Source organism: Chaetodon trifascialis, chromosome 9 (assembly GCF_039877785.1).
Source record: "Chaetodon trifascialis isolate fChaTrf1 chromosome 9, fChaTrf1.hap1, whole genome shotgun sequence".
Taxonomy (NCBI): Eukaryota; Metazoa; Chordata; class Actinopteri; order Chaetodontiformes; family Chaetodontidae; genus Chaetodon; species Chaetodon trifascialis.
Genome location: NC_092064.1, coordinates 29,861,060 through 29,873,294, shown reverse-complemented (window position 1 = coordinate 29,873,294; position 12,235 = coordinate 29,861,060). Strand labels below are relative to the sequence as shown.

Here is a 12,235-nt window from a genome sequence, read left to right as displayed (position 1 = left end):
GCAGCTGAGAGACAGCAAATATATCATAAAAGTAAAATGTGATGGCTGAAGAAATTCTGTAGACAATAAAGTTGCAGAAAAACTGAAATCTTGTCTCGTAAATGTGTTTTAGAGATTTTTACATGAAATATAACTTTGATAAAACCACAAAGCGTCAGAAGGAAAAAGTCGACTTCTCAGATTTCGGCTGATTCCTTCATGTCGAGCGAACGTGAAGAAAAGAAGAAAAACACGTCTGAAACATTTTCTGCAGTTTTTATTGGCGGATTGTCAGAGAACCACGTTAACAGCAGGAACAGAGAAATAACAGACAGAGATCTCACTCCCGTCCAAAAACTGAACACTAAAACAGATTCAGCAGACTGAATGGCTTTAACGGACTCCACCTGTCGCTCCACCTCAAACACCTCCATCCACATAAATATCTTTAATCTCTGCAGTATAAAAATAAATAAGGTCAACTTCAACATTCAGCTCAACATCAACACAAAGACGACAGACGAAGGCGTTGAAGAGACGTTTCGCATTTCCACTCTGTACGGAAGCTCGTTCACGACAAAACTGCTGAGCAGAAGAACAAAGTCGCACCAAAACCGAAGATGTTCAGTTTACTGTCACACCAGGGGAGAAAAGCTGCAGGTTTTCACTTTTCAGAAACTGGAATCAGACGATTTTTGGCTTTTTTGCTCGGAAAAGTAACTAAATAATTAAATTTGTACAAAGTGATTTTCTGCCGTTGACACGTGAATGAATGAACTGACAGTCTGATCTGTAATAAGTTTAATGAGCTGAAAGAGGGTCAGAGAGTCCAGAGCAGCTCCAGGAGACAAATCCACTACAAGTCCCAGAGTGCTTTTCTGTAAGAACCGTCCAATCAGAGCGCAGGTGATGGAGAGATGAAGTTAGAGGTCAAATTTAGAAATCTGGATGAACTGAGGACAGTTTTGATCTCCATGTTTTTTTAGACAAGTTATTTTTATACTTTTTTAATTATTACATTTTAAGTTTTATGAGCTGTAAGTTTTGACTTTTCACCAAAAGACTTTAAACGCTGAGTGAATGCGTTTGGTCGCTGATGAGCTTCCATACAGCAAACTTTACTTATTTCTCTGAAACCAAACGCAGCGGTTCAGGCGCCTCGTTTCTTTACTAACTATGAAAACTTTATCCGTCCCTGACAACCAATCACAATCGAAGACAAATAACCACTCTTTGGTTGGACTCTGTTTACCCATCATGCTCTCTGCTGTGCAATCATGAACGCATCTATTGATTGGACTCCTCTATAAACAGGACAGGAAGTGACATCAGAAGAGGAAACGGCTGTGGGGGACCAGGTGCGTGGGAGGCGGAGCTACACACAGCGGCGAATCAGATTGTTCCTCTCGGGCTCGAGGAACTCGTCCAGCACTGCGGCCGTGACCTTCCTGAGCTCCTCCTCCAGCCCGGACCCCTCACTGCAACACAGAGACGGCATGATGACGCCACAGAGGCCACGCCCACCGCCACGATGTCGTGTTAATAATTAACAGCTGACCTGCTCCCCGGGGAGGCGCAGTACTCGGTGTAGTATTTGATTTTGGGTTCGGTGCCGCTCGTCCTCAGCGTGGCCACGACGCCGTTCTGTAGCATGAAGGTGATCATGTGACTGCTCTTTGTCACAGGAAGTACCTTCACAGGAAACACACACAGAGGAAAGTAACTGAGTACATTTACTCAAATACTTTACTGAAAGTCTGCTCTGATGCAGTTTTTTCTGGTATTTCCACTCCATCGTACTTCGTTCTCGTTCTTAACTGCAGTTCACCTCCTGCTGCAGAGACGCCGCAGACGTCCTCTGTCTTTTTGTCTTTTCTACATTTCAGAATCATCAACAAACGAGACAAACATCCACAGACGGACACGAGGCAGCCAATCAGGACGGACTATTCCTGAGCGGTCGACTGCAAAGCGACTGAAAACTGACTCATCCATCGATCGATCGATCGCCGCTTCAAGTTTTAAAAACAGTTTCTGAAAATCAAAGCAAATGACTCTGAAGACGAGTTCAATCTGAAGACAAGACGACTCTCTGCTGTCCACGTGGACGGGGACACTTACAGATCTGAGGTCAGGCTGGCTGCTGTCGTATCCCGTGGTTACGTCTCTGACGTGGACGATCCGGATGCCGCCGCACGTCTTTGGGTACGAACCTTCGCCGTCAAAGTTCCTGATCCGGCTGAAGATCTTCTGGATGGTGGGGGGGTCGTTACAGACCACGTAGGAGGTTTTAGAGACGTGATAACCGTACCTGGAGACAGGAAGTCACAACAGACACGACTGTCAAAATAAGAGAGAAGAAGAAGAAGAAAAGCTTTCAGTGGTTTCACTCGTGAACATTTAGTCTGCGTTCTTCACAGTCCAGACTGAAGCTCAGGAGGTCGCCCTCGAGTGGTGGAAACGATGAACTGCAGGTTCAGTCTGTTCAGGCTCACTTCTCTGAACATCAGATGATTTTTTCATGTCATGATGTATATTTAATACTGGCTGAAATGCAGTTCGGAGAAATTAACTCTGGGTGAAATCTGAGGTTTCTGTTCTGATGTTCTTCTAGATTCAGATCTAAGATTCAAGTCTCACATCAACAAGGTGACCAAACTTCATTTTCACCTCAGAAACAGCTGAAGAACGACCGTTTATGGACTAACAGGTGCTGAAAAACTGATTCTTGCCGTTATTTCAAGCCGACTCGATGACTGTAACGCTAGATTTACTTCCTGAAGAAAAACACTGATACTTCCGCTCATGAACCAGAACCAGGAGCAGAGACCACGAGTCCAGTTTCAGCTGCTCTGCACTGACTTCCTGTAACATTCAGGACTGATTTTAAGGTCCTCCTCCTCGTATACAAAGATCTTAGTGGACTAGGACCAAACATAGCGTACTCCCTCCATTATTATGTGGCTGCTTTTCATTCCATAAATTGGTCTCCTCGTCTCCTCCACTCGCTTCCTCTCCTCGCGTCTTAGCTCCGCCCAGCGAGGACATGAAAGAGGGATGCGAGGAAGGGACGTGAGGACGGAGGAGACGAAACTCCGAAATGAAAAATCCTCGCTCCACAGCGTCAGTCCGAAGCGACGTCAATAACTGATGACGTTTACCTGCTCCCGCCATGATTCAAACGTACGACACATACGACATGCCCCTTAAATAATAAAGACTTCGTAGGATACACCGGTGTGTCCTCACTCTGATCTCCTTCAGAAGCCTCCTCTCTCCTCGCTCCTCGTCTCCTTCAGGTGCATTTAAGCAATTGGAAGATCCTTCATCATGGCGGAGGGGAAACAACGAAGGAGAGAAGAGACGAGGAGGCACAATTCAACGACATGAAAAGCACCCTGTGCCTTGAGGAACTCTGTGATCACCTGCTGCTGGTCTGCTGGAGGTTTCAACAATCAGGACGCAGCTTTGGTCAAAGACTGGAAGCTCTGCAGCAGTAACAAGCAGCAGCTGTGCTTCTGAGCGACTTCTCAAACATCAGCTTTGTGTTTAAAGTGCGTCTGCAGATGAAGCGTCACCACACGAAGCTTCTCTGCTGGAAACGTACGTCTGGTAGATGTTGTGCAGCTGCCGGTTCAGACTCAGGTCCTTGTTGTGGAGGTAAGCGGCCATTTCAGCCACGACCACCGCTGCGCTCACGCCGTCCTTCTCAGGGGCCAAGCTGCCACACAGGAAACCTGAAGACACGAAAACACGAGCAGAAGAAAAGAAAGCAGAGCCGGCTGTTTCTTCTGTTGGTCGACTTTGTTTCGAACAAGTCAAATAACCATAAAAACAAAGATGAAAGGAGCGACGTGGACCTCGTCCAGATCCTCACCGATCGACTCCTCGAAGGAAAAGATGACTGAGCTTCCTGTTTTGGAGAGTTCGTGTATTCTGTTTCCGATCCACTTAAACCCAGGAAGAGTTTCCTGTGGAACACAGACAGCAGGCCACCATCATCATCTTCATCATCATCTTCATCACTCACCTCACATCAGTCCTGACCACACGGACAGACTGTTTGGTCACATTAGCGGGCGTGTTTCTTGATTCTCTGCAGTGACCTCTGACCTCGAAGCAGAATCCCTCGATGCGAGCGAAGGCCTGCAGGATCTTAGAGGAGACTGTGGTGGCCAACATGTAAACCTGCTGAGAGTCTGCAGGATCCGGATGAGCCTCCTTCCAATTAAAGAACATCCACCAACCCAACAGAGCCGCCAGCTCGTTACCTGTGAACACCTTCCAACCGCACCTGTGAGACAGAAACAGGTCAACACAGGTGAACCACACCTGTAACTCCAGTAAGCTGCACCTGTAGTGCCGCAGTCTACTGCGGAGGGTTTGAACAAAGAGTCACCTGTCAGACTTTTCTGCTACAGCCAAGCGGTCAGCGTCAGGATCCGTCGCCAGAACGATCTGAGCGTTTTCCTTCTCGGCCAGAAGAAGAGAAAGCTCCTGGAGGACAGAAGAAGAAGACGACTGATTATCAAAGGTCCAGTGTGGAGGCTTCAGGGGATCTACTGGCAGATAATATTCATAATCGTGTTCTCGTTAGCTTACGATGAGCCCTTCGTATCTACAGAGGGTCCTCTTCCACGGAGCCCACCATGTTTCTACAGTAGCCCAGAACAGACTAATCAAACACTGGCTGAAAAACTCGCATTTTGAGTTAGCTTTGTTTGCTAAGTTAGCTTAGCTTCTCCCTCATGCTTGGGGAGGGAGGGGTACTCAGCTGGTTGCAATCTGCAGCCTCGCTGCTAGACGCCACTAAATCCTACAAACTGGACTTTCAAAACAAAACCAGTATAATACTAAACTGAAGACATCACGAGGAGAATGGGAATCGACCGGCGTGACCCACCAGGACCGACTCTCCCTCCTCAGGGTTTGGGCAGCGGACGGAGGAGAAGTTGGGGTCGGGGTCTTTCTGCTCTGGGACGGGGATCGGCGGAGTAAAGCCGAAGGCGTGGAAGGCCTGCTGGACGAAGACGTGTCCGACACCGTGGAACGACGAGTGGACAAACTTCAGTGGACAACTTTTGTTCAGATCTCTGAGAGACACGAGACACACATCAGACATTTTGGCTCCGTGTTTCACCTGTGGAGGCAGAGGAAGGTGAGCTCCTCATCACATCACATTTGTCTTACAATAAGTGCATTCAAACTCAAGCTGGAGCTGGCTGTCATCAAAACTTTCAAAGAGTAAACCTCCAAAACAAACTGAGAACTACATCGCAAGTGCTGAAGCGCCAGTTTGGAGTGTGAACATGCGGATGTGGAAAGGTGGTTTTCAGCCTGCAGCAAAAGACGTACCATGACTCTGACATCCTGACTTCAGAACAAAGAAGACCAACGTTTAGAGGTGGGATGGAGCAGTTCACACCCTAAAGACTGGCTGGACACTAGCTGCAGAGGTTTGAGAAGTCTGGGAATTGCTTCGTCCTTTTACCTGTGGAAGCAGAGGGAGGTGACCTCTTCCATGTACAAGCTGTTGATCTGGGTTAGGGGGTCCGTCCTCAGGGAGCAGCTCTCCACCAGCTCCTCGTCCCAGCAGGAGGAGCTCCAGGGTTCCAGCTGCTCCTCAATACTCCGCAGGATCTCCTTGTCATGAGGTGAGGAGATCTGAGCGCCATTACACCAGTACACCTGCAGGGGGCGATGCAGACCTGATGTCATCAGGGAGGATTTCTAGATTCACACCAGAACTTGATGAACGAGTGAATTCATGATCGTGTACACGAATACGCAGAAAACTGTGGTGGTAGAAAGGTTTGGTGACACTGAATCCACTTTTCATCATACTTCTACTCTGGACGGGACGATCGTGAAACAGGTATTCGGTTCTTTGTGTAATGGGCACCTGGCGATTCATCTGAAAAGAGGTTTCGAGGGAATCTACTGGCAGAAATGGAACATAGCATCCAAAAGTCTGTTCTCATTAGAGCATCATCAGCTGAAACCAGTGTTGGTTATCTTAGAATGAGGTCTTTTCCAGTCCTGACGGCAGGACCAGGACGGACCTCTGATCCACAGGGCCAAACGGGTCCAGTCCTTCACGGACTCCCAGAACTCGACAGTTTTTCTGTCATATTCATGTTGAGTGATGTGCCTTTAGGTGAAGGAGTGCGGAGTTGCTTTGTTTTCTTCTTCTCTGAGCTGATACTTCAGCTCCTGCCTCCGTCAGGTGAGGCTTTGCTCAGCTGCTGGACCAAGAGCTTTAAACCGGAAACCTCCTGTTAACTGTTGGCTTTTTGCTGTAAAGAAATATTTTCCTCTCTTTCTGTTTTTAATAAACTAAATTTAAAAAATGACCTTCTCTGTCATCTGTCACGTCATAAAACGGTGTGCTGAACATTTCGTATGAAGCGTGAGACTCTGTGTTTAAGCCCCGCCCGACTCGCGCCGCCTCACCTTGTATCCGTTGTCGTCTTTGGGATTGTGCGAGGCGGTGACCATCACGCCGGCCGCTGCTCCGAGCTTCTTCACGGCGTACGGCTGCAAACAAATACACACATTAACGATAACGGCCGCACGCCGCCGCTGACGCAGCAGCAGGAAGTGACGCGTTAGTGTTTCCTTACCACGTACGGCGTCGGGACGAACGCGGAGAAAAGATGAACAGGAACGTCTCTGCTGAGCATCACGGCGGCCGTCAGCTTCGCCAAACTGAAACACACAAACAACAACAACCATGACAGGAGGCGCTTCAAAGGCCGTCGTGTTTGTTCAGGAGTCCGGACTGAACGAGCTCTGCAGAGTCCAGTTCTGGGCTCTGATCAATGAGGTCCTGGACCTGCTGACACCACATGGAACCCCGTGCTTACCGATGACTGCTGCAGCCGCTCTCCTCCTGTCCTCTGGTGTCAAAGCCAACAACCACTCCTCTGCTGCTGAAGTCTGCAAAGTACCTGGACAGGTACGAATACAAACCCTGAAGAAAGACGGAGGAACTGTTTCAAACAGCTGTTGAACTTTATGAAGGAAACAGAAACGAGGAGCTGGTTACTCTGACAGGAAGTGACAGAAACACGCAAAGGTCCTGACATGTGGACCGCGGTGATGCTGGCAAGTCTGACCTGCGTGGACTGGATGACGGTGAGGTCGTTGATCCGGCTGAATCCGGCTCCCATCGGCGCTCGGAGTCCCGCCGTGCCGAAGCTCATCCTGCTGCAGAGTCTCGTCCTCAAGTCGTCCAGACGAGCCGCCGCCACCAATGACTCCACCTGAGCCCGAGTCCACGGGTTCTGAGCGCAGGAGAGGAAAGGCATCAGTGACAATGACACACGCCGTCCTGCCGCCACACAGCGTGGATTCATCCGCCGCTGAAACGAGTCCCGACAAAGGCTCCACTTCCTCCAGTCTGAAGAAAGACCGCAGAGAGCAGCTGAGCCTTTTCACACATGAAACGAGGAAGCAAAGAACCAATGAGCTTCAGACAGGAAGTCAGTCATGACAATACAAAATAAGAGACCCAGATGTGTTCTGACGTTTTACAGATGGAAAATCAAAGTTGCAACAGCAATAAATTACAGCTTCGTTAATTCAGTGTAATTATGTCATTAGTTAACTCCATCAGATGAATGCGGGAACAGTCAGCTGATTGACAGAAGATGAACGATCACTTTGAGTCACTGATCAATAAAAGCTCAAATGATTTCTGGCTTTTCGCTCCATTCTGTCAGTGACTGAAACTCTCAGGACAAAAGACATGAAAACTAAAAGTTTCTGTCATTTTACAGACAAAACAATTCATCTATTGGTTCAGCAATCAATCAGCAGACTAATCAATAATGAGATCAACAGTAATTTATGACTGATGTGGACAGAAGAGCTGAAGCACGTTTCATATCAACATATTATTCCACGGTCAGAGAGCAAACCTTGACTTCAGACTGTGAATACACACAAGAAATAAATCACACGGCCAGTGTGTGTGTTTACGTGTGCATGTGTGTGTATGTGCATGTGTGTGTGTGTGTGTGTGTGTGTGTGTGTGTGTGTGAGAGTCTTTTCCAGGCTGCTGACATTTGCAGTGGAGGTCAGAAACGTTCATGACCTTTAAAACTGCACAGCTGTGAGGTCACACAGTGTGTGTGTGTGTGTGTGTGTGTGTGTGTGTGTGTGTGTGTGTGTGTGTGTGTGTGAGAGAGAGACACACTGACATCAGACGACTCTTCCTCTGGTGACCCCGGTGTTGGCCGGTTCAAACAGATGTTCTGACCCTGACCCTCCTAAGGCTGCACGTACCTGCTACCTGGCTGAATGAGGAGGGTCAGGTGATGGCATGGGACCACGAAATCTGTTTAGATATGAAACTGTGATTGTTCATTAAACGCTGTCAAACTGCTCTGCGAAGGACTCGAACTGTGGAGATAAATACATTTGCATTGTTTGGCCTAAAGGACATGTTTTCCAGTCCAGCTTTAAAATGTAAACCACGTGAGCGTGAACGTGGACTCCTGTGGACTCCTCTGGACTCATGTGGACTCTGTGTGGACTCCTGTGGACTCCTGTGGACTCCTGTGGACTCTGTGTGGACTCCTGTGGACTCCTGTGGACTCTGTGTGGACTCCTGTGGACTGTGTGTGGACTCGTGGACTCCTGTGGACTCCGGTGGACTCTGTGTGGACTCGTGGACTCCTGTGGACTCCGGTGGACTCTGTGTGGACTCCTGTGGACTCTGTGTGGACTCCTGTGTGGACTCCTGTGGACTCCTGTGGACTCCTGTGGACTCTGTGGACTCTGTGTGGACTCTGTGTGGACTCATGTGGACTCTGTGTGGACTCTGTGTGGACTCTGTGTGGACTCCTGTGGACTCCTGTGGACTCTGTGTGGACTCTGTGTGGACTCCTGTGGACTCTGTGTGGACTCATGTGGACCCCTGTGGACTCCCGTGGACTCTGTGTGGACTCATGTGGACTCCTGTGGACTCCTGTGGACTCCTGTGGACTCTGTGTGGACTCCTGTGGACTCCTGTGGACTCTGTGTGGACTCATGTGGACCCCTGTGGACTCCCGTGGACTCTGTGTGGACTCATGTGGACTCCTGTGGACTCCTGTGGACTCTGTGTGGACTCATGTGGACTCCTGTGGACTCCTGTGGACTCTGTGTGGACTCATGTGGACTCATGTGGACTCTGTGTGGACTCCTGTGGACTCCTGTGGACTCTGTGTGGACTCCTGTGGACTCCTGTAGACTCCTGTGTGGACTCATGTGGACTCATGTGGACTCCTGTGGACTCTGTGTGGACTCATGTGGACTCCTGTGGACTCTGTGTGGACTCATGTGGACTCATGTGGACTCATGTGGACTCTGTGTGGACTCCTGTGGACTCCTGTGGACTCTGTGGACTCTGTGGACTCTGTGTGGACTCATGTGGACTCATGTGGACTCTGTGTGGACTCTGTGTGGACTCCTGTGGACTCCTGTGGACTCCTGTGGACTCTGTGTGGACTCCTGTGGACTCTGTGTGGACTCATGTGGACTCCTGTGGACTCCTGTGGACTCTGTGTGGACTCCTGTGGACTCTGTGTGGACTCCTGTGGACTCATGTGGACTCTGTGTGGACTCCTGTGGACTCCTGTGGACTCCTGTGGACTCTGTGTGGACTCCTGTGGACTCCTGTAGACTCCTGTAGACTCCTGTGGACTCCTGTGGACTCCTGTGGACTCTGTGTGGATTCATGTGGACTCATGTGGACTCCTGTGGACTCTGTGTGGACTCATGTGGACTCATGTGGACTCTGTGTGGACTCCTGTGGACTCTGTGTGGACTCATGTGGACTCATGTGGACTCTGTGTGGACTCCTGTGGACTCTGTGTGGACTCCTGTGGACTCCTGTGGACTCTGTGTGGACTCATGTGGACTCCTGTGGACTCCTGTGGACTCTGTGTGGACTCCTGTGGACTCTGTGTGGACTCATGTGGACTCATGTGGACTCCGGTGGACTCCTGTGGACTCCTGTGGACTCCTGTGGACTCTGTGTGGACTCCTGTGTGGACTCCTGTGGACTCTGTGTGGACTCATGTGGACTCATGTGGACTCTGTGTGGACTCCGGTGGACTCCGGTGGACTCTGTGTGGACTCATGTGGACCCCTGTGGACTCCCGTGGACTCTGTGTGGACTCATGTGGACCCCTGTGGACTCCTGTGGACTCCTGTGGACTCTGTGTGGACTCCTGTGGACTCCTGTGGACTCCTGTGGACTCATGTGGACTCATGTGGACTCATGTGGACTCCTGTGGACTCTGTGTGGACTCATGTGGACTCCTGTGGACTCCTGTGGACTCTGTGTGGACTCATGTGGACTCCTGTGGACTCTGTGTGGACTCCTGTGGACTCTGTGTGGACTCATGTGGACTCATGTGGACTCTGTGTGGACTCCTGTGGACTCTGTGTGAACTCCTGTGGACTCCTGTGGACTCCTGTGGACTCCTGTGGACTCTGTGTGGACTCTGTGTGGACTCATGTGGACTCATGTGGACTCTGTGTGGACTCCTGTGGACTCTGTGTGGACTCTGTGTGGGAGGTGGAGCAGCAGGTGGATGTTAAACTGGTGGATCCGAGCACCATCCAGCTGGTTCAAACTGGTGTTCAGAGGAAAATGTGCTGATGTGGAAGATGAATCCTGGTGGAGGAGACGGCAGGAGCTCCACTGACTGTCACAGAACAGCTGAGTCATGCTTCATCACCTGATGACCCACAAAGCGGACTCCCGTCACGACCCGCAGGTCCGCACTGCGGCCAGCACGCACTCACTGAACCAGCCCACGCGCCGCTGTGTCGACGCTAAAATCCTTTTTAAAACCCTGCAAAGTTATATGAATTGCACATTGACCGTTTACACCAATAAGACGCATTGTCCTGCATGTCCTCTGCAGTGATTGGTTGTGGCCCAGCAGCTCTTTCTAAAATGTGTTGGATGTGTTTTAGCTGCTGATGCTGATGCTCAGCTGAGAACGAGGGAGCACAGATCGTTAAGTTTCTGTGTAATGATGTTAAGCTTTACTTTAACTAATAATGATGGCGCCGATTTTACCAGACGACCATAAAGATCTCTGAAATACGGAATACTGAGCCAGTACTATAACGCGTGTTTACCAAGAGGCGATGTCTTTTTAAAATGCTGCATTTTCCAATGAAGTTTGGTGTGAAGTTCCTTCACATAGTCTGACGCTTCCAGCAGAACAGCAGGGCTCACGTTGGCTTCCCAGCCGCTTGTCCCCACGCCCTGACAGAAGGACAGACACTCACCTTGTCCCAGGTCAACCACTGATACACCGCCTTGTCCAGCCGCGGGTCGCCGGTGCTTTGGCACCGTGTGTTGGCGTTCGGGTCCCCGTTAACGTCTCCCATGCTGACAAAGGTTAGCTGCTAACAGTGAGTGACCTGCAGCGGGGCCATCCAGCTGTAAATTAGCACGAAGCTAACAGGCTCTGCTGTGAGGCGACACCGCGCTAGCTCCCAGCGGTTAGCTGGTCCGGCTCCTGGACCCGACACGCATCTCCTCTGTGATATGGCTGCTGCCGCTCGACTCTCCGGCTCCAAATATCGGCCTGAGACTCTCCACACCAGGCTAACGTTAGCTACACGCTACACTACAGGCGCTGGAAGCCGATAGCAGCCGGCTAGACACCTGCTAACAGAGAGCGTCGCTCCGTAAATATTCCTCTATTAAGTTACACGAGACACAAATATTAAGTTCATAAACACCGTCAAGTCCCGCAGTGGCAACAAACTACACTTCCGGCCTCTATCTGAAATAAAAGTCACGTTGTCGTGCACGTTTCTGTCGAGTGATTAAAAAATGAACACAATATTTTTTTTCACAGACAGTCAACAGATTTTCGTCCTGAAATCTTTTTACAGCGAGCACGATGAGGACTGAAGCGGCTCATTCGAGCATTAACGTGTGCTTAAACTTGAAGAACAGAATCCCCAACTTCCGGTCAAGTTTTGTATCTGGCCAGCTGACATTCATTGTTTCTGTCCACATTTTTAAAAATCTGACAGGTTGAAGGAAATATCTGTTTGTTCAGAAGCTAAACGCTGCACTGTGTTCGCCAGCTGGTCTCTTTATCAGGGCCTGCCTGATCGATTATCAATCTAAACAATGAGGAGCACGACTGTGAAGGCCTCACATGCTGCACAGTGAAGAACTCTGAGTTGTTCTTCTTGCTCTCGTTCGTATCATTCATACCTCTGGTGAAGCGGT

The 12,235-nt window shown here is 49.7% G+C and overlaps 1 protein-coding gene across 1 annotated transcript; it reads right to left on the bottom strand.

The window, feature by feature from the left end:
- Positions 1–239: 239 nt before the first annotated feature.
- pgm2l1 (phosphoglucomutase 2-like 1) lies at positions 240–11,779 on the bottom strand. Its single transcript, XM_070970618.1, has 14 exons — positions 11,275–11,779; positions 7,098–7,265; positions 6,846–6,952; positions 6,603–6,687; positions 6,433–6,516; positions 5,471–5,667; positions 4,883–5,072; positions 4,379–4,476; positions 4,093–4,273; positions 3,857–3,950; positions 3,587–3,716; positions 2,101–2,290; positions 1,538–1,671; positions 240–1,457 (listed from the first exon to the last, which is right to left on the bottom strand). The coding sequence occupies exons 1-14, from the start codon at positions 11,374–11,376 to the stop codon at positions 1,355–1,357; spliced, it is 1,863 nt and encodes a 620-aa protein (XP_070826719.1). The 5' UTR covers positions 11,377–11,779; the 3' UTR covers positions 240–1,354.
- Between the last annotated feature and the right edge of the window lie 456 nt (positions 11,780–12,235).